The 22,708-nt window shown below is 42.0% G+C and overlaps 1 protein-coding gene across 2 annotated transcripts in view; it reads left to right on the top strand.

Annotated features, from left to right (window-relative positions):
• IGF2BP2 (insulin like growth factor 2 mRNA binding protein 2) overlaps positions 1-22,708 on the top strand; it is a 340,693-nt gene that overhangs the window by 240,007 nt on the left and 77,978 nt on the right. For both annotated transcript variants that reach the window (XM_029606479.1, XM_029606480.1), the window contains exons 7-8: positions 7,056-7,190; positions 8,831-8,953. In XM_029606479.1, coding sequence (XP_029462339.1) covers positions 7,056-7,190; positions 8,831-8,953 — 258 coding nt within the window. The remainder of the gene's footprint in view (positions 1-7,055; positions 7,191-8,830; positions 8,954-22,708) is intronic.

The following is a 22,708-nucleotide window of genomic DNA, read 5'->3' as shown; positions in this document are numbered from 1 at the left end:
GAATGTCGGTATATAAAAATTAAAAATAAATAAATAATTAACATGGAACACAAAAGCCTGAAAGCAACAGACTAAAAAGCAGGCCCAAGAAGGCCACCAGGCAGGACTATAACAGAAGGCCTGAAAGGCCACAGAGCAAGGCTAGGGCCGAAGGCCTGAGAAACCCAGAGGACAAGGCAAAAGTAGAAGGCCTGAGAAGACCGCAGAACAAGGCTGGAAGGCCCGGAGGTCAGACAGCAGTTCAAAACAGGATAGGGGCAAGCAGAGAGCTAGCGAGACTCAATGACAAGGCTGTAAGAAAAGCCAGAGGCAGGGTTAAATTGGCAGAGCCCTGCTGCATCATGGGACCACAGAGACAATGACTGGAGCGAGAGAAGGAGCAGCTCCCCAGGGACTTTTAGTGTTTGGGAAGCTGCATAACAGGCAGGATCACAACTTAGAGCTCAAGAGTGCTACTTATCAAATTTATATATCTTCATGGGGTCCAGTGCTCCCCAGCCTAAACACCAACCCATAACAGCTTATTGTCACCAACCTCATTTCCCATTAACACTATATTTTTTACCTTTGGAGTCACATCCCTTCCCCTCAGTTATTTCCTCCTTAAACTCTTCCAATCCCCCTAATTCCCTTGCCCCATTCCCTTAGCTAGATTTTCACTCCTTAATACAGGAATAAAGGCCATTTGTACTGCTTATTCAACTCTTAAACTCAGTTACCATATATAACACACTCTTGGGTGCCACACCCATTTGCCCAAGTACATTAAAGACATTCAAACCCCGACAATTATTCACTCAGTCTTCTAACATTTTTAAACCAGTCCTTATTCCCCGTATTCAGCCATCTGCAATTTGCTCTAAATATAGAATAAATTGTCCATTCAGTCCAATAATAGGTGCAGTCTGCACGAAAGTGCTATAAGTTCAGAATAAGACATTCTCGTGATCTAAACACTCCAGACTCAGGGTTGTAACGGTACTCCTAATCAGACCAATTTGTAGAAAAATAAGTCAATAACTTTCCATTCCAGCTGTGATACATTTATTTATTTAGAACATAAGATTTTCCATATTGAGTCAGACCAAATGTCCATCAAGCCCAATATCCTGTTTCCAACAATAGCCAATCCAGGTCACAAATACCTGGCAGGATCCTAAAAGGATTTCCCCAAGTCCATCTTAATATTGGTTTTTAGACTTTTCTTCTAGGAACTAGTCTAAACCTTTTTTAATCCCAGTTACACTAACAGCTTTCATCATTTCCTCTGGCAACGAACTCCAGAGTTTAATTATGTGTTAGGATAAAATATACATTTGTCTTAAACGTATTACATAGTAACTTCAATGAATGTCTCCTATTCTTTGTATTTTTTGAAAGAGTAAACAACTGATTTACATTTACATGTTCCACTCCACTCATTTTATGGCCCTCTATCATATCTTCTCTCAGCCATCTGTTCTCCAAAGTGAAGAGCCCTAACTTCTTTATTCTTTACTTACAGGGGAATTGTTCTTTCCCCTTTATCATTTTAGCCACCCTTCTTTGCACCTTTTCTAATTCTGCCATATATTTGTTTAGATGCGGTAACCAGAACTGCACACAATACTCAAGGTGCAGTCGCTCCATGGAGTGATACAGAAGTGTTATGATATTCTCTGTTTTATTCTTCATTCCTTTCCTAGTAACTCCTAGCATTCTATTTATTTTCTTAGTGGCTGCCACACACTGAGCAAAGGATTTCAACATATTATCCACGATGATGCCCAGATCCTTTTCCTGGGTTGTGACTCCCAATGTGGAATCTTGCATTGTATAGCTATAATTTGCTCTTCCCTACATCACTTTGCACTTATCCACATTAAATGTAATCTGCCATTGGAATACCCAGTCTCCCTAGTCTTGCAAGGTTCTCTCTCAATTTCTCACAATCCTGTTTTGATTTACCAACTTTGAATAATTTTGTATCATCAGCAACTTTGACCACTTCACTCATTGGTTCCATCTCTAGCTCATTTATAAATGACTTAAAAAGTAGCAGTCCTAGTACAGATCCCTGGGGCACTCCAGTAGTCATCTTTCTCCATTGAGAAAATTGACCATTTAGTCCTCCTTTCTTTTAACCAGTTGTCAATCCATAACTGAACATTGCCTCCTTCCCCATGATTTTTTTTATTTCTTCAGGAGTCTTTCATGAGATACTTTGTCAAACGCTTTCTGAAGATCCAGATATACTAGATCAACTGGCTCACTTTTATCCACATGCATATTCACGACTTCAAAAAAATGAATCAGATTGGTGAGGCAAGACTTCCCTTGGCTAAATCCATGTTGACTTTGTCCCATTAAATTATGTGTATCTATATGGTCTTTGGAGTAGTTTCAACCATTTTTCCCAGCACTCACCTCAGGCTCACCAGTCTGTAGTTTCCCGGATAACCCCTAGAATCCTTTCTAAAAACCAGTGTTACATTGGCCACCTTCTAGTCTTCAAGTACCATAGCTGATTTTAAAGATAGTTTACAGATTACTAACAGTAGGTGTGCACTTTCATTTATCAGTTCTTTCAGCACTCTAGGATGTATACCATCTGGTCCAGGTGGTTTGCTACTCTTTATATATTTGCCCTAGTACATCTTCCAGGTTCACTGAGATTTAAGGAGTCTGGACTGATCCGGGTATGTACAGGGAACATAGGTATCTGCCTTACATCTTCTTCAGTAAAGACCGAAGCAAAGAATTTGTTTAATCTCTGCTATGGCCTTGATCTCCCTTAGTGCCCCTTTTACCCCTTGATCAGTTAATGATCCAACTGACTCCCTAGCAGGTTTTTTGTTTTGAATGTACCTAAAAATGTTTTTATTATGAGTTTTGCTTCCACATCACACTTCTTTTCAAAGTCTGTCTTTGCCTTCCTTATCAATGCTTTGCATCAAATTTGCCAGAGCTTATGCTGTTTCCTGTTTTCCTCTTTCGGATCACTTTTCCATTTTTTAAAGTATGTACTTTTGGCTAGAATAGCCTCTCTCACCTCACCTTTTAACCATGCCAGCAGTTGTTTAGCCTTCCTTCCATATTTTTTAATGGGTAGAATACATCTGGTCTGAACTTCCAAGATGGTATTTTTAAACAGCATCTATGCCTGATATAAACTCTTGACCTTTGCAGTTGTTCCTTCTAGTTTTTTTCCTATTTTTCTCATAATTTTCCTTTTGAAAGTTAAATGCTATCACAGTAAGTTTCCTTAGTGTCCTTCCTCCAATCATTACCAAGTCAAATTTGATCTTGTTATGATCACTATTGCCAAGTAGCCCTATCACCATTATCCCTTTCATGAAATCATGTGTTCCACAAAGGATTTGGTCTAAAATAGCTCCCCCCTCCCCCGTTGTTGGTTCTTGTACCAGCTGCTCCATGAAGCAGTCATTTATTTAATTTAAAAACTTTACCTCCTTAGCATGTCCTGATGTGACAGTCAATAGCGGTATAATTGAAATCACCCATCATTACTGTGTGGCTATTTTTGTTAGCTTCCCTAATTTCTGTTAGCATTTCATCTTCTGTCTGTTCATTCTGGCCAAGTGGACGGTTGTCAATCCCCACTGTTATTCTATTCCCCATCTCTTATGGATCTTCTATCTAAAGATTTTATAGTGCATTTTGTTTACTGTAGAACTTTTTATCCTGTTTGACTCTATGCCCTCTTTAACATATAGGGCCATACCTCCACCAATTTGATCCATCCTATCATTGTGATATAATTTGTATCCTGGTATCAGTGTCCCATTAGTTAACCTCCTTCTACTAGGTCTCTGAGATGCCAGTTATATCTATTTCTTCATTCCTTGATATGCATTTTATTTCTTCCATCTTATTTTTTAGACTTCTAGTATTTGTATATAGGTATTTCAAAGTATGTATTTGGTTTGCATTAACAACCTGCTTATCAATTGACAGGGTAATTTTGAATCTTTCTGCTCTGTCTGCTCTTTACTTAAAGGCATCTGGGCTATTTTAGTATTTATTGCAACCTCTCTATCAAGATGCCCCAACATCCCTGTTTTATTAATATCCCTCAAAGATGCATCATTCCAAACCAGGAGCTTCTGAGTGACTGTTGGCTTTCCCCTTTCATGTAGTTTAAAAGCTGCTCTAGAGCACGTGATGTTGTGAGGACAGCAAGATGTGAGACGCTGCTCTCCCAGGCTTCGCACCCTGTTACTTGCTGATTTTTTCCTCTCCTTGGTTCCTTAAACATCTCTCTGTGGGATTATTTCCTGTCTTGGCTCGATTGCCTACCTGACTCGGGTGATGTCATCTCACCTGATGAGAAAGGAGAAGGAAAAAGAGAGAGCAAAGCTGGGATCCCCCAAGATGACCGCCAGCAGCCTGGAAACCGCTCCAGATGGTGCACAGATGATGGCAGTTAGTGAACTCAAATCTGTCGTGGTAGCTGAGCTTGAACCAGAATTTTAAAAAATTGCAGATGAACTTGATGATGTTTCTGCCACTCTATCTGGTTTTGAGCGACGCATGGCCGAAGCAGAGCAGCAGATCTCTGACACACAGAATGGGCCTGCATGGTGTGAAAACGATTATTGCTGCCATTCAGGTGGCTTTCACCAAGCAAGAAGAGCGGCTCAAAGACTTAGAAAATCGGTCTTGCCGCAATAACTTGCGGCTGGTGGGTATCCCGGAATCTGTGGAAGATCGCACGCTGACTTCTTTTTTGGAGTCCTGGTTGCCCCGTGAGTTGGACCTGGCTAGCAAATATGGAGACTTGCCCATTGAACAAGCACATCACTTGGGCCCTAGATGGGAAAATTATGAGCACCCATGGGTGGTAATACTTTGATTCTTAAACTTTGCCCAGAAGGTAGAAATTCAGCAAGCAATTTGTTCAGGGAAACAATTATCATATGAAGGCAGGAGGATCCTAGTTTTTCAGGATTATTCTTCTAAATCGTCTGCATAATGGAGAGAATTTGCACCTATTTGCTCTAAGCTGTTTCAACTTGGGATACAATCTGCTTTGCTCTACCCAGCTAAACTTAGAGTAGCCCATAATGGTTACATAAAATGGTTCAACTCTGTGGTGGATGCCAAAAGATTTCTTGCTGTCTTAGAAGCTGAACAAGATCCTACTTGAACTGAGTTTGGCACCTTAAGTGACATTTGCCCAGGACGATTTGTCCTCTGTGTTTTCATTGCCTGACCTTGACTGGTCATATTTTTGTGAGTGGAGCTCTGACTTCCTATGTTTATTCTGTTTTATTTATTTCTGAGGTTTAAAGCTATTACTGTTGTACTTGTTATATAGGAAACTGTGTGCTTTAGATGGTTTGTTCTGGTTCAAGGCGGGTGGTGAGGTCCTTAGCATTCTTAGTGACCTCTCTTTTGGATGTTGAAGTACAGGGGAGGGGGAGGGGTGGGTCTATGGGGAGGGAGTAGGTATAATGGGGGCTACATGGTCTCTTACATGTTACACAGATGTTGCTTATTTATGGTTGGGCTCTTTGGTTCTTAGCTTCTGGCAGTATTTTTGGGTGGAGTGGGAACTGGTTATTGTTAGGGCATCTGTTATTTCATAAGGTGTTTATTCATGTGGGGATGGGAGGGCGAGGGTTGGGTTGGGGATGGGATTGCTTGTAACTTATGTTTTTTTCTCTATTGATTGTCTTTGAGTATTGGCTGTGTGTTGTGTAAGGTTACACCACACTCCATCGCATTGTTATATTTGTTTATTTCCAATAAAAACAAATTGAACATAAAAGGTACTCTTTCTTTTTTAAAAGTTAGTGCCAGCAGCCTGGTTCCACGCTGGTTAAGGTGAAGCCCATCCCGCCAGAACAGAATCCCCTTCCCCAGAATATTCCTCAATCCCTAACAAATCTAAAAATCTCTTCCCTGCACCATCATCCCATCCACGCATTGAGACTCTGAGGTATGGCTATTATGGCTTTGAAGGTCTTTTCTATATACCTCTCTGTCTTCCTCAGCTCCTCTAGGTCTGCCATTCTAGCCTCCAGAGATCAGACTTCATCTCTGAGAGCCAAGAGCTCTTTGAGCAGGTGCACACATACAACCTCTCACCAACAAATAGATAACCATACATGTGGCACTTGGTACAAAAGACTGGAAAGCCCCCATCTTATTGCTGGATTTCTGCCTGTATCTTATTTTTGTTAGGTTGCTAAAGTTTTTTAAAAGCTTATTAAGGAGTGGGTATGTCTCAATTTAAGGGTTTGTAAATTTGACTGGGGCTTTATATTTGTTTATTAAGTATCTTTTAAAAATAAGGTTTTTAGATTGATTATTGGGTAACTAATGATAGTTGTGAATGACCAGCAACAGGACTAAAATGAGTAAATCACTAAATTTGAGGTTAATTGTATGCTATTCTACATCACTAATTGACGCTATTTTAAAGATTTGTTTCTTAATGGGAGTAATCAATATATCAAAAAAGAGTTGCAACCCTTTTCAATTATTCTACTGTCATCCTCAGGTCTGTTGAGACACTGTAGCCTGCTAGTAAGGAATAGTTTTGGGATCCCCTGGCATTGGTAAATATTCGTTGATATTTATTACGAATATCATTGAAACAAACCAGTTTTGCAGCAAGGATCATAATCCCTGGAAGACAAAGGGCCAGAGAGGTCATGCTTTTAGTATTAGATATGAGCTATACAGATATTCACTTTGAGAAGGTATAAGAAGGTAGGATGATAAAATCTCTCCAGCCAATGGCATTTACTTGTTCTGTAGTTCCCCACAGGGCACTGTGCACCTCTTTCTCCTTCCCCTAGGCTAACCATAGTGATTATGCTGGGAAATTCTGATAGACCCCCCAACATCCGAGCTCGGGTACAGAGATGGGTAGGAATGTGGCAGTAGTTGCTCCATTGGATGGTATGTAACAGCATGCTTTATTGCCTCACCCCCACTAGGGAACATTTCTAACCAATGAAAATGGGCCAGGTTGCATTGTTCCTGCAGGAGTTGGCTTAAGATGTTTCCTGTAGTGCTGAGAATGGTGGTGTTTTTTTCTACAGGGTTGACATCCACAGGAAAGAAAATGCTGGGGCGGCAGAGAAGCCCATCACCATCCATGCCACACCAGACGGGTGCTCTGCTGCCTGCCGCATGATTCTTCAGATCATGCAGAAAGAGGCCAATGACACCAAGTCGTGAGTACACAAGGATGGAATAGACAGGTGGCCTATATTGGGAATATGTGTGCCGTTTGTACAGGCAACTATGGGGTTGGGTCATCTACTTGCTAGATATGGACCCTTACTACTTTTGTCCATGTTATACATATGCCTTTACAAGGAAGGTAGGAATAGGTGCACTGGGAAATTACTTGAAAAAATGCATGTGGCGATTCCTTGCTGAAAGCTAGATTGGAAGGAAACAGGAGAGGCTGTGGCAGGGATGGTTCATAGATGAGGCATAAAGGCTGAGGCTGTGCCTAGTGGTTGCCTGATGAGACTTCAGTAGGAAGGCATGAAAGAGGGTTGTGTCTGATCGTTTCTTGAGTCTTGGATGAGAAACAGTGAGGACCTGTGTCTTATGGCTGCTTCATGGCAGCTGAATGTGATAAGAGGAAGGGACACAGGAAGGCTACAGGTGCTGCTAAACTCATTTCAAGACATTTACAAATGACTAATTGAATGTTACACATATAAATAGCTTATAAGTTTTTTATTTTCAAGAGCGCAGAGAATGTGCATACTAACTGTGTCACACGTAAAAGTGAAAGGAATAAAAAGAGACAGTTTAGGGGTATTCCAGAGCAGGATTTGGAATTTCTCACAGTAGTATTCTGTGAATATTTGTATTCATTACTGAAATTGTCTGTATGTTTTTACACTTGCTAATTAAGTCGTGGAAGTGAAATTGCACTTGCCTTGTGTTTTTCAGTTTTTGGGTGGAAGGTTTGGGTTAAGTAGTGGGAGCTCAGGATGAAGTACTGGAGGGTCTGGCTTAACTGGTGCAGGTCTGGGTGAACTGGTGAAGGTGTTGGCAAACTGGTGATTACAAGTACTTGCACAAATACGTATTTTCATAAGCGGAGTACATACTTTGCTTATAATTCAAGGTTATTACACAAACACATTACAATTAATATGCAGGCAAAATATATATGCATACTTTTACAAATTGGGTAAATTATGCATTTTCCTGCATTTCAAATGTATGTGCACACTGAAACAGATGTGTATGTGGAGTGGTGGCATAGCCTAGTGGTTAGAGCAGTGCGCTACAAGCCAGGGAATCTAGGGTTCACTCCATGTGATCTTGGGGAAGTCACTTTCCTCTGTGTTGACTCAGGAACAAACTGAAAGTGTAATTTTTAAAAGAGTTATATATGTAAATGTAATATACTATTGTAGCAATTTTAAAAGGCTTTTTACGCACATAAAGTTCACTTACACATGAATATCATATGGACAGTTCAATAGCATATATTGTAATTTTCAAAAACCCACATACACAGGTAAGGTGCATTTACAAGTGTAAAACCCAATATTAAGCATGTAATTTTTTTTTTTTTTTAAATCAGGCCCTTAAATTGTAAACCCTCTGGCAATAGGGAAATACCTACAGTATCCAAAAAGTAATGTGCTTTCAAATGCCAAAAAGCAGAATATAAATAAAAATATGCATACTTTTAGGGCAGAAGCATTATTTTATAAACTCTGCAGCTTCCACTTTACAGTGGAAGCTGCAGAGTTACAGTGCTGTAACTTTAGATGCACTGACTTACACAAGTATGTGCTGGCTTACGCAGACTATTGAAAATTATTTTCTTTATGTTTTTCAGCACTGAAGAGATTCCTCTGAAGATCTTAGCCCACAATAGTCTGGTTGGGAGATTAATTGGCAAAGAGGGCCGAAATCTGAAAAAAATAGAACAGGACACTGGGACCAAGATAACCATATCTCCGTGAGTATCAGTCCCAGGAATTTACCAGCAAAGAGCTTGCATAAACCAAGCCATCTGATTAGTTAATATTTTTTATATTTGGTAAAATAGGACAGTATAATGAAGCCAATAATGAAACTCTCCGCAGATTGCAGTCTCTTTGTACCCAAAGGGCACCAGTAGTGATGCATTGTTCATACAATCTCCACACATAATTTCCTTCCCCTGACCTACCTCTGGCCATTATTTTGGGCAGGTAAAAGTATGTGCACAATGAACACGTGGCATACTTTTACCCATGGGGGAGGGGAGACAAACAGCCTTCAATTGTATGCAGGTAAACAAGATTATCTGTGTAAAATGCTTCTATTATTTCCCTTAATGCATATTTCTGACGCTCACTTGATCAGACATAAAAGAAAATCTATCGATAAATGCAAAAGCACAGTGTAGGTTTTGTGTTAGCACTTGATAAGAGTGTGGTGTTAGAATATTATGAAACCACATCCTTCTGGGAGCTCTCCAGATCTAATTTGGAATTTCAGAGTTTCCAGCCCTCTTGGGGTGTGCTCCCAGCATCTCTGAGAAACAGGGTAGCCAGGAAATAAAGTACTAACATCATGATAATGGGGAACAAGTTCCAGAACATGGATAAATAAACCTTATGTAGAAAACCCTCTAGCTACCATCGCAGACCACACGTGCATATACTTGGAAGGATACATGTATATTTGCTATGGGGAAGAGCAACAGGAATAAAAGAAGAGTATAGAATTTCTACTGTCACTGATTTCTCTTACATGCCTTCAACTGCTTTCAAGGAATGGTGATATTTCTTCTCCGACTTAGAAGTATCTTCAAAGTATTTAATTAAGAAATGCCTATTTTGTTTCCTTGCTTAGAGTGAGTGAGAAGAGGAGAAAGTATTATAACATAGGTTTGTTCAGGAACTCAAAGTTTGCACACATAGGAGCAATTTTCAAAACTGCCCACATTGATGCAAAGCCCATGGGTATGTTTACCTATGGGATTTGGACTAATTTTCAAAGGGAAAACTGTCCCGGAAAAAAGTACTACAGGGATTTTCACCTGCTTTTTCTGTGGATACTTGTTCCTTCTCCATTGACAAGCAAGCTGAATTTAACCATGACACATAGGTGATGTCATCTGACAGAACCAAACGGACCATTCTCAGAGCTCAGTAGAGCTTCGCTTGAGCATGTGTGGGATTTCCCGTGAAAGTACTGCCTCATGAGTCCCTTCAGTCTTTTTTGTCCGTACTGTAGTCCATATGTTCACCACTGTCTCTCCTTAATTTTTTTCTTGGAAGATTTTTGTCTCTCTCTTTTTTCTGTGCCTCACTGCATCGGCAGCCTCCCCAACAGCACATATTAGTGCTATCATTCAAAGAAAGAAGTACTTTTTGCAAAGCAAAAAACGTGGTAAAAAAGAGCATGCTTAGGCCCAAGAAACCCACAGTCATTGGGTTTAAGGACCGCATCTGCGGCTAGATAATGTCCATCACTGATCGACACGAGTTGTGCTATCGGTATCTGGGACCTCACCATGAATTTTTGAATTATCACTGTAATCAGATGTCCCCTAGATCTCAGAAGAACCAAGCCTACAAGATAGCCAAGCTTGATATCTTGCAACCCTAGACCAGAGTCTGGACCAATCGGCCCCAGATAGTGTCAAGCGTTAGCCAATACAGGATCTTGAAAGTGAGCTAAATGGGCTGGGGATTCCCTGGTACTGTCAATGTTCAGACCCAATGCACTTGTGAGAAGTGCAGGGTCCTCTGTTAAGCTGTGAGCATCAAAGGTGTCAAAGTCTTGGCACTGGAACATCATGAATTGGTGACAACAAAGCACCACCACTCAATGCAGTTGGCGCTGTCAAAGAAGCATGAATCAACACCAATGACATAGGATTCCTCAATGCACCTGGCACCATTATGTGGTCGGTACCATTGGCGCAGAAGAGCCCAACACCTACACTTTTGGTTCCATCAGAGCAGAAAGGCTCACTGGTGCTGCCAAAGCATTCTGGATTAGGTTCAGCAGTGCCAGGCGAGGGGCTGACATGATACTCTCAATGAATGGGCCTTCAGAGTTGAAGCGGGGGCCGGGAAGGATTAAGAAGGGAACTCTATCCACATGTCTTCTCATTTTTAGCTGGGAAGATCACTATGCCCCATTCTCACTGGTTTAATCCCAGTCCTGTGGTTGGCCCTATGAACACCTTTCAGGTTGTCATAGGATTCTACTTGTGCTGAGACATTGGGAGTGCTGTCCAAGACCAAATAGAGGAAGTCCGGTCAGGAGCACTCCCTTGGAGCTCAGAAGAAGTCTCCCAGAGCAACAGTCTGCTACTGTTCTTGAAAGAGTCTGGGACATCTCCTCTAACCCTATAGAAGCAGATGACTAATCAAATGATTGAGATGCTAAAATCATTCTTGTTGATGATCACTGACAGTCAGGAGATGCTGCACCTGCTGCTGCCTGATCTCTGCTCTCAAGAGGGAGTCCCCATTTGATACTCTCCTGTGTCTACTCATCCTGGGTATAAGCCCATAGAAATCAGCCCAGTTAGTAGCATTGGGGAATGTCCAGCAATCATCAGGGGAGGATGAACGCGAGAAAACTGGATCTCAGGATCATCGATTACCCCTGGGACTGTCAAGGTCTCCTCCCCAGTCTCCTTTGTCTTCCTGTGGGTCATGGATCAGTGTTCCACCCTTGTCTGAATCAGAAGAGGGCTCGACAGGTGTGCTGTCTCATCCCTGACTGGAACTACCTCAGCCTTCCTCTCCTTTAGAGGATTTGTCATACTCTAAATTCCTGGACAGAAGCCCTCAATATCCATGTTCGTAAGGAAGTTTTTGACATCTTAAATGTACTGGAAACACTTTCTGAACCAGCGACTCTTGTGGTGCATAAAATCTTCCTGGACCTTCTAGCCTCTTGCGCACCTATTGCCAGGAAAATAAAACTGAAATACAGGGTGCAACAAGCTCTGGGTTTTGGTTTGGTCCAGCTACCACACCACCCAGTGGTGGTAGAATCTGCGCTCAGAAGGTTAGATTCTATTCAAATGTTCCTCCTGGCAAAGACTCTGGACTTCTGGACTCATACGTAAAGAAATTCTTTCAAAGTGCGATGCTAATTGCAAGGATAGCCAGTCACTATCTCTGTATGATGTAATACCTTCATGATTGCCTCAACAGAATAAGACCTGTCATGCACACCCCGAGTGAGGAGACTGAGGCCTTTCGACAGGCATTTCTCAAAGCAGACGAGTGTGAGCATCATCTCATTTGATAGGTATATGAATCCTTAGACTCGGTGGCCAGAGCTTCTGCTGCAGCATTGGGGCCTGACAGATAGATTGTGGGAAGATGTCCATGGCAAATTAGTCAACATACTAATGTTGTTCAGGTGACAACATTTTTGGTGACATGGTCAGGGAGACTGTGTCACAGATTAAAGAGTAGCATGTGGTGCTCTAATCCTTGTCATCTCCCACAAATCAACTTTTATCTCAAAGGTATCTGTATTTTATCTACAAACGTATATACTTCCAAAGTCAGCCTTTTTGGGGTTAAAAGTGTTATAGGGCCATCCCAATGCTACCACAGCAACAACTTCCTTCTCAGGGATGGCCATGTATACCATGTCAGTCAAATACATCCCAGCATAAGCAGGGCCCAGTTTTTGGCAATGCTGAAACCCTGCTTGCCTTCTCTGCCAGTGGGAAGAAGGATCAATCTGTTCCTCCGGGAGTGGAAATCAGTCAACAGGAACCAATGGGTCCTCCAGATTGTGAAGTCTGGGTACCACATGTTTTTCTTCATTTTATCAGTTCAATACATTTGCAATATCAATTGGATCCATCTAATCTTTCCAGCTTTGGTCTGAGGTGGACAAGTTATTTCTCTAACAGGAGATAGAATTGGTTCCACTATTGTAGCAGGGCAAGGGATTTTACTCCCCAAGAAATCAGAAGGCTGAGTGTGAACTCATAGCTGAAGAAAAAGAAATCCAAGATTTACTCCTTCCACACTATCTTGTCCTGCACCCAGGTGGGAATTTGGATGTGTAATTTGGACCTGAAAGAGGCCTAACCCCACATCCCAGTCACATTGGCACTATCTGAGGTTCAGAGTGGCCAAGTCCTTCCCTTTGGCCTATTGGCAGCTCCCCAAATGTTCATGAAGTACTTGGCAATGGTAGCAGCCCATATTTGTTGCCAAGGCATACTGGTGTTTCCCTACTTGGACAACTGGTTAGTGACTGGCTCTTCCAGTCTTAGCATCATTGGGCCAATTGATTCAGCTTCTTCAGTCTTTGGGGTTTGTCATAAACTTCAACAAATCCAACCTGATTCTGGCTCAAAGAATCCAGTTCATAGGAGCCTGATTAAATTCAATCAGAGAAAAGTTACAAGGCCTGGTTGCAAGGCCTAGTTCTCAAGTTTGTTCAAGGGGACCAAGCCACAGTCTATATGGTACTTTTGGTTCTTGGTCATATGGTGGCTACTGTCCACATAGTTAGAAATGCTTGCCTTCATATGAGAACCCTCCAGAGGGCCCTTTGATCACAGTAGGACCAGCTATGGCATCCCTTGTCACATCCTATCAGAATACTGACATTCTTAAAATCAGTAACTGAAGCCAGAGTCCTTATCTCAGGGTTCCCTCCTGCAGTTGCCTCCCTCCCCCACCAGATGCTTCCACTATGGAGTGGGGTGCATACACAGGCTACCATTGTACCTAGGAAATAAGGTCTCAAAAAGAACTCTGTTACCAGATACATTTCTTGTAACTTAGCTATTCTGTATACCTTGTGGGCTTTCACTCATCTTTTGCGAGACAAACGAGTCTTAGTTCAGACAGAAAACGAGATTGCAATGCTCTACATCCACAAACAAGGTGGAATGGGCTCCAGGATTCTCTGTCACAAGGCCCAGAAGATTTGGACGTGGTTTCTGAGCTATGGAACGTACCTTCAAGCAACTTACCTTTTGGGCATCCCCAACACTCTGGCATACTGTTTGTCACGTTTTTCAACTACACAAATGGTCACTAGACCAGGCTGTGGCTCACCATCTGTTCTTCTTATAGGGCCAGCCGATGAGGGATCTGTTTGTAACAGAGGAAAATCAGAAGCAGAGAAGTTCTACTCAATTCTTCCAAGCAAGTTCAGATTTGCCGCAGATATTTTTCTGCTCAAGTGGGATGTAGGTCTTCTATATGCTTTTCCATCACTACCCTTAGTAGGAAAGACAGTCCAGAAGTTAGTCCAAGACCACAGGGAAACGATTCTCATGTCTCCAGCATGGTCCCGACTAGTATTATTCGTATACCTGATTCAACTTTCGGTATGCCCACCAATCCAACTCAGAACAGCTCCCTCCCTCCTGAACCATGGCACCTGCAACAACCAACCTCATTCATCTCAACCTGCTAGCATGGAGCTTGAGCACTCACCTGTTAGACCTGTATTTTAAATCCAGTCTGTTATTACAACTGTTCTCAGCTGTGTACTAGTGTTTTATAGAAATTGTGTGTTTGTCAGTGTTATGCTGCTTAAAGTTAAAAAAAAAAAAGGGGGGGGGAGGGCTACTTCCTCTGCACTCTGTACAAGAAGCAGGAAGTTGAACTTTCTCAATCTTTTTATGCACACTATTAAAAGTATTCCATGTGCTTTACAGATTCTGCTTATCTTACCTGCATTTCTACTAACTCTCGCCAATATCACCTTGAGCGCGTTCCAGGGCTGTAGAGGGTCGTGGTAATCTCTGCCAGGAATCTAGTGACTCGAAGATCATATGTATTCAAATTGAACAAGTTCATCAACTGGTGTAATGCATTGTCTGTGAAACCTGTTGGATTGTCATCGCAGGGATTTGCTTCAGTATCTCCTCTCCATGTCTATCTCAGGTTTGTGCACATCTTCGGTGAAAAAACATTTTGGTGCCATCATGACTTATCATCTTACATAGATGGAAAATCCATCTCCGTTTAGAATTCATAAAAGGATTATGGCACATAAAACCCCTGTGGGACCTCAACATAGTATTCACATAATTAATGAAACCTCGTTTTGAACCATTGGACTCCGTACCATTGATGTTTTTAAGCTGGAAAACAGTTTTTCTAGCGGCTGTCACACCAGCACAAAGAATTAGTGAATTGCAAGCCCTAGTCTCATACTCCCCTTATCTGCAGTTCTTTCGCAATAGGGTGGTGCTTTGCACTCACCCAAAATTTCTTCTGAAAGTTGTATCCATCTTTCACATTAATAAAACTAACATGATACCAACTTTTTCCTGGGACTGCATGCCCATAGGGATGAGAAAGCCGTACACACATTGGATTTTAAGAGGCTGTAGCCTATTATCTACAGAGGACTCAACATTTTTGTTGGGCTTCCCACCTGTTTGTCTTCTATGATCCCAACAGACTTGGAAGTAGAGTCTGGCCAACTGGGTGGCAAAATGCATCATCCACTGTTGTACTCTAGCCAGTTGTCAGATTACAGACTTGGTCAAAGCCCGAAAGGTACAAGCAATGTTGGCCCATTTCAAGTCTGTCCCCATTGTGTATTATATATGCAAAGCTGCAACATGATCATCTGTTCACACATTCACATTCCATTACTCTCTGGGCAATATCGAAAATTGACATTAGATTTGGGCAGGCAATCTGTTTTCTTTATAGTCTACTCTCCACAGAGGAGAGGGGGAGGTGACTCAGGAGGTTGTTTAGAAATGCTCCAGAATGCATCCCTAAACCTGGGACTCCCTATGTGTCATGGCTAATTCAGCCTGCTTGTTGACAGAGAAAATGAGTTTTCTTACCATAAATGAGGCTCCCCATAGATAGCAGGATAAATTAGTCATGTTTTATGCCCACTCTCCTCCCTGGAGAGTCAGCTGCCATGTTAGTGCTAGGCTCTGTAATTGGACTGAAGGCATTCACCAGGCAGTGCTCACATGGAAAATCTCGCAAAGCTTTACTGAGATCTCTGAGTGATCCATTTGACACCATTCGATGGTATCACCCACTCATCATGGTTAATTCATATTGCTGTCTACAGAGAATCCCATTTACAGTAAGCAAACTTGCTATAGAAAATAACACTTAAAATGTAATCTACCCACATTATTTTCCTCTCCCAACTTAAACATAGCCCTTGGCCCGTTTACTTTTTACCTGACTATGTTGTTCCCCAAGCATAATTTTAGCCAGGTAAGAGCTAGGCAATTTTCAGATAGTTACTTTTACCCAGATAAAAAAGCATGACTGTGGCTATTATCCAGTATGATGGTGTCTGGAATTCCATGCATGGCAAATAATTGTTATAGCAGAGTGGTGGTTGCATTTGCAGAAGTCTTTAATATGACATCTTATAATTACTTCTCAGAAGAATTAATGACCATGGAGAATGTTTACCCTTTGAAAAGTTCCTTAAAGTTGATAGTCTATATCCATGGTTCTGAAATTTGTCCACAGGGACTCACAGCCGCTCAAGTTTTCAGGATAGTCACAATGAATATGCATAAGATATTTTTGCATGTACTTTCTCCATTGTATGTAAGTGCCTCATTCGTATTCATTGCGGATACCCTGAAAGCCTAACCCACTAGGGAACCATTAGTCTATTTATTATGGCTTCCCAACAGTGTAATGCTTTCTTCATTATGCAGTATTTGACATGTGGCATTTCCTGATGATGGGTTCCATTTCAACATCTTTTCCAGGCAACCAGATAAGACTTATGGCCATAACTTTAATGCACACAATGCCTGAATGAGTGGCATATAGAACTTGTAAATTGTTCTAATCTTCTTTATTGTGGGATGGTAACACAACTTCCTTACAGAAGATATTATTTGTGTGCTGATAATTTCTCTCTACAAACAAAAGACTCAAATAGCTTCTTTATGGGTCATCCCATCTATACCCAATGAAGAACAACTTACAAAACTTGGCCCTGTAATATCATCTATGTTCTGTCATTAGCATGCAGGGGTGGTTCTATCATTGTTTCCAGTATTAGAACTTGAGTTGCAGGCGGATGGTGACTGATTCTATCTGGCATCGTGTATTGTAGTAAAGCATCCATGCCATATAGTGAAGCATCATACATGAGAATCGGTCCCATGTTACTGCAGAAGGGCAGATTTTGTCCCTCTTCATAAGTGGTAAAAGAGAGAGGAGATTGGAAATGGCAGACTAGTTAGTTTGACTGTGATGGTGAAAAAAATCAATGAAGACTATACTGAAAGAAAGGATGGTGGAGTATTTCCAAGACTGTGGCTCGCAGGATGAAAGTCAGCATTGTTTTTTTGATTGATTGATTGATTTTTTTGATTAAGTAAACTTGATAATTAGATCAAGGATATGCCCTGTATGTGGTTTACATGGATTTCGGCAAACCTTTTGATATTATTTCCCTTAGGAAGCTCATAAATAAACTGAACACCTTGACAGTGGGTTCCAAGGTGGTAGACTGGATTAGAAACTGGTTGAGTCATAGACAGAGAGTAATTAGTGGAGTGCCTCGGGTTGATCTTGGAGCTGATTCTATTCAATATCTTTGTGAGGATTAATGTGGAGAGGTTAGACGGAAAAGTTTGCCGTTTTTGCAGATGACACAAAGATGTGCATCAGAGTGGACACTCATAATGGAATAGACAGAATGAGTATTGATCTAAAAAAATCTCGAGACATGGGCAAATGTTTGGCAATTAAGATTCAGTGCAAAAAAATGCAGAGTCACGCACTTGGGGTACAGAAATCTGAGGGAGCAATACACATTGGGAGGTGAAGAGTTGATGTGCATTGACCAGGAGAGAGTCCTTGAGATGATAGTGTCTGATTATCTCAAGGTAGTGAAATAGTGTAATAAGGCTGTGTCTAGGAAAAGTATGCTAAGGTGTATAGGAAGAGATATAATCAACAGAAAAAAAAAGTGATAATGCATCTGTACAGGTTATTGTTGAGTCCTAGCATAGAATACCGTTTTCAGTTCTGAAGGCCATATCTTAAAAAGGACAGCTAGAGGCTAGAAGCAGTTCAGAGAAAGGCATCCAAAATAGTGCGGGGACTGCACCAAAAGCCATAAGAGATAATACTGAAGGACCTAAATATGTATATCCTAGAGAAGTGACAAAGGGGATATGATACTGCCACTGTGCCTGCTGCCTTCAAATGTGCTGGGATCATACCACTCCTTAAAAAATCCTCACTGGATCCTACCTGTCCTGCCAACTATTGTTTCATCTCCCTTCTCCCTTTTGCCTCCAAACTATTTGAATGTGCTGTTCACTGCTACTGTCTTGACTTTCTAACATTTCAAGCCATTCTTGATCCACTCCAGTCTGGTTTTCGCCCTCTACATTCAACTGAAACAGCCCATGCCAAAGTTTCCAATGACTTGTTTATGGCTAAAGGGAAAAGTCTTTACTCTGTCCTTATCCTCCTTGTCCTGTCTGCTGCTTTTGACACTACTGATCACCACATACTCCTTGATACTCTATCTTCATTTGGATTTCGGGATTCTGTCCTATCTTGGTTCTCTTCTTACCTCTTCCATCGCATTTTTTGTGTTTCCTCTGGTGGTTCTTGCTCTACTGCCATTCCACTATCAATTGGTGTGCATCAGGGCTCTTTCCTGGTTCTCTTCTCTTACTATTTACTAGTTCCTTTGGTGCTCTGATTTCCTCTCATGACTTTCAATACCATTTTTATGCTGATGAATCCCAGATCTACCTTTTTACACCAGAAATTTCACCAGAAGTCCAGTCCCAGATTTCAGCCTGCTTGTCTGACATTGCTGCCTGGATGTCTCATTGCCACCTTAAACTCATCATGGCCAAAATAGAGCTCCTTATCTTTCCTCCCAAGCCCACCTCCCCTCTTTCTCCTTTCTCTGTTTTTGTGAATATCAAGGTCATTATCCTGGTTCCATCAGCCCATAATCTTGGAGTTCTCTTCGTTTCCTCTCTCTCCTTCTCTACGCATATCCCAAACTTTGCTAAAACATGCCATTTTTTTCTTTAAAACATTACCAAAATCCATTCTCTTCTTTCTGAACACACTACCAGAACCCTTATTCACTCTCTCATCTCCCCCCACTTAGACTATTGCAACCTGCTCCTTACAGTTCTTACGGCAAGCCATCTCTCTCCACTGCAATCTGTCCTAAATTCAGCTGCGCGACTTATCTTTCGCTAAAGTTGCTATGCTCACATAACCCCTCTTCTGAAGTCACTGCATTGGCTCTCTTTCCACTCCCGCATACTGTTCAAGCTCCTCTTTCTCACCTACAAATGCCTTCACTCTGCAGCATCTCACTACCTCTCCTCTCTTCTCTCTCTACACCCCTCCTCATGCACTCCACTCATTGGATAAGTCACTCCTATCTGGGCCGTTTTCTTCTACTGCCAGTTCCCGACTCCATGCTTTCCAGCTAGCTGTGCCATGCGCTTGGAATAGTCTTCCTGAACTGGTGCGTCATGCTCCCTCTTTTGCCATGTTTAAATCCCATCTAAAGACCCACCTTTTGAAACCACTTTTAAATCTTATGTCTGATTATCTCCTTTTAGTCTTGTTAATTAACTTTCTTTTCTTTTTAACCATTGTCTTGTTCTATGAAATTCTCCAAGTCTCTTGTCCTGTACGTCTTATTAGATTGTAAGCTCTATTGAGAAGGGGCTGTCTTTTTGTATGTTTGTACAGCACTGCGTATGTTGTGTAGCGCTATAGAAATGTTAAGTAGTAGTAGTAGTAGATATTTAAATATCTGAAAGGTATTAATGATGCACAAGAGGCAAACTGTTTTTAATGGAAGGGAAGTTGTAGAACTAGAGGTCATGATGTGAAGCTCTGAGGGGGAAAGACTCTAGAACAATGTCAGGAAATATTTTTTTACAGAAAGGATAGATGCCTAGATTGCTTTTCATGAGGAAGTGATGGAGGCAAAAACCGTAGTGGAATTAAAAAAAAAAGTTTGGTTAAACACAGAGAAGCAAAACAATCAAATAGGCGACAGTCCACACATCAAAAATGGATAATCAATACAAGTTGACTGAAAACTTATCCAGCTATGTTGCGGCAATCCCAGAGGGTTCTGGGGAAAAGTGGCATAATTTGGCTAAGTTAGTCAGATAACACCAATTTTCAGCTAACATAGCTAGATAATTTTAGGAGCTTTTCTAGTTAACTTTAAGATAGCCAAGTATATTGTATATTCTGCTGTGTATCCACACCTCTGAATATCCCGGCTGAGTTAGCCAGATAAACTTATCCAACCAACGGTTGAATACTGACCTCCATATATTCATTAATTGCCTTCTCAAGATTTGTATTCATTTGTTTATCTTTCAATAAGCTATCATGTAATTTAGCTCAAAAGTTACTGTATATACTTGTGTATAAGTTGATCTCATGTATAAGTCAAGGGTATTTTTGGGCCCCAAAATCAAGAATTATCTGTCACCTGTGGATAAGTCGGGGGCAAAACCGAGAGGGCTTATTATCAAACAGTGAAATCATACTAAGAAACAAACCAATAACGTAAGAAAATCACTTTTATTTATTTTTTAAAAGCAGAATAAAGTGAGTTATAAGAAATATTATCATTTAACTACTTAAGACATTTTTCCTGCTGTATGAATCCTTCTCTCCCTCCCTCATGTTTGTCCCTGCTGTCAGAATCCTTCCCTCCCTATGTGTTGAAAACGTTCTTAAGGAATAGAGCAGCCTTATTTTATGGTGCAAGATTGTGGATATATCCCGATGTAATTAAAATAACTCAGCAACGTAGGAAGGAATTTCTCACTATGAAACAAAGGGTACTAGATATGGGTGCCCGATACGTTCTAAAATTTCCATGTAAATGCTGTATAAAATTCCAAGGGAACAATTATGTTTTCTTTGACCCCAGACAACTGAGGGATTTCTTAACTCCTGGCGTGTGATCGGCTAAGTAAATAATGGTTGCTCACCTATCTTTTCCACTATGTTATTGAAATTTTGTTCAACTCGTTCAATTTGTTCTTGCCTCAGTAATTCTTATATTTAGGAATGTATTTGGATGGCAATTTACCTATCTCTTTTGTTTCTGGATAAGACATGTTAATTTGATTCCAGATTATGTACCGAATTCTCATAAAGAATAATTCATGATGATTAATTGTGAAAATTTGAAAATAGAAAATAAAAAAAAGAATACTTCCCTTCCTCCCCCATGGCTGCCCCGCTCCTGTTTGAATCCTTCCCTCCCTCCCTTATGGCTGCCCCTTCTGTGTGAATCCTTCCCCCCCTCCCCAAGGCTGCCCCCCTCCTGTTTGAATCCTTTCCCCCTCCCCCATCGCTGACCCCTCCAGTTTGAATCCTTCCCTCCCTCATGGCTGCCCCCCTCCTGTTTGAATCCTTTCCCCCCTCCCCCAAGGCTGCCCCGCTCTTGTTTAAATCTTTCCCTCCCTCCCCCATGGCTTCCCCTCCTGTTTGAATCCTTCCCTCTTTCCCCCAGGGCTGCCCCCTCTGTGTGAATCCTTCCCTCCCTCCCCCATGGCTGCCCCCTCTGTGTGAATCCTTCCTTCCCTCCCCAAGGCTGCCCCCCTCCTGTTTGAATCCTTTCCCCCTCCCCCAAGGCTGACCCCTCTGGTTTGAATCCTTCCCTCCCCCATGGCTGCCCCCTCTGTGTGAATCCTTCCCTCCCTCCCTCATGGCTTCCCCTCCTGTTTGAATCCTTCCCTCTTTCCCCCATGGCTGCCCTTCTTGTTTTTAATCCTTCCCCCTCCTGTTTCCTTAACTCACCCGCTGCTATCTGAACAATGACAGCACTTGCATTTGCTCAGAAAGGTCCTTCCTTCTCCCCCGTGGTGTCTTGGTGTAGCTGTAGGACAGGTTCTCTCCCCAGAACTCCTCCAGATCCCTTAACCCGAACGCTTGCTGCTGCTACGAGGACGACGAATTAGCAGTCGTCAGGCGGGTCCTCCCTCCCCTGTGGGGCCCCACGTGCTTCTAAGTGCACCAGTCAGACCCTGGCTTGGGAGGGGCAGGACCCGCCTGCGTAACTGCAAGTGCTGTCATTGTCCTCATAGCAGTGGGTGAGTCAGGGGATCGGGAGGAGGAGCGTGCGAACGAGTCACTCATGCATCTTGAATTATGGTACTGGCATGGATAAGACGACCACGATTTTAAGGGCCAGTTTTGGGGGTAAACTTTTTCAACTTATACACGAGTATATAGGGCATCTGTCTAAAGGTAAAGATTGGATGGTGGCCAATCCTCCTCGCCAAAGCAGCTGCTAAAAGGCTTGCCAGGCTGTAATATCCTAACCCCACCCCCCTCAAATCTTCTCAATCTTGAGAAAGTGTCCGGCATTGTATGCCAGTCCTCAGTCCCAGGTCCTGCTCATTAAATACCCATTTGGCTGCCTCCCCACCTTCCCCCCCCCCCCCCCCCCCCCCCCAACACCAACCCACAATGAAGATGTATGTTGCCTGATCCCCACCAACCCTCCCCAATACCTTATTTATCTGTGCTGGGAGCAAGAGACCCTTTGCTCCTCTCCCGGTGCTTCCCACGCAGGGAAGTATAAGAATATGTTGAAGTTTACGCTTATATGTAGCTGGATAACTTTAGGTTGGTCATATTCAGCAGGATGTTTATCTCACTGAACATATGGGACAGGTTATCCGGCTAACTTTAGCTGGATAACTTGTCCACTAACCGGCTTACTAAATATGGACCCCACA

Source organism: Rhinatrema bivittatum, chromosome 6, assembly GCF_901001135.1.
Source record: "Rhinatrema bivittatum chromosome 6, aRhiBiv1.1, whole genome shotgun sequence".
Classification (NCBI taxonomy): domain Eukaryota; kingdom Metazoa; phylum Chordata; class Amphibia; order Gymnophiona; family Rhinatrematidae; genus Rhinatrema; species Rhinatrema bivittatum.
This window is presented reverse-complemented; position numbering and strand designations above follow the sequence as displayed.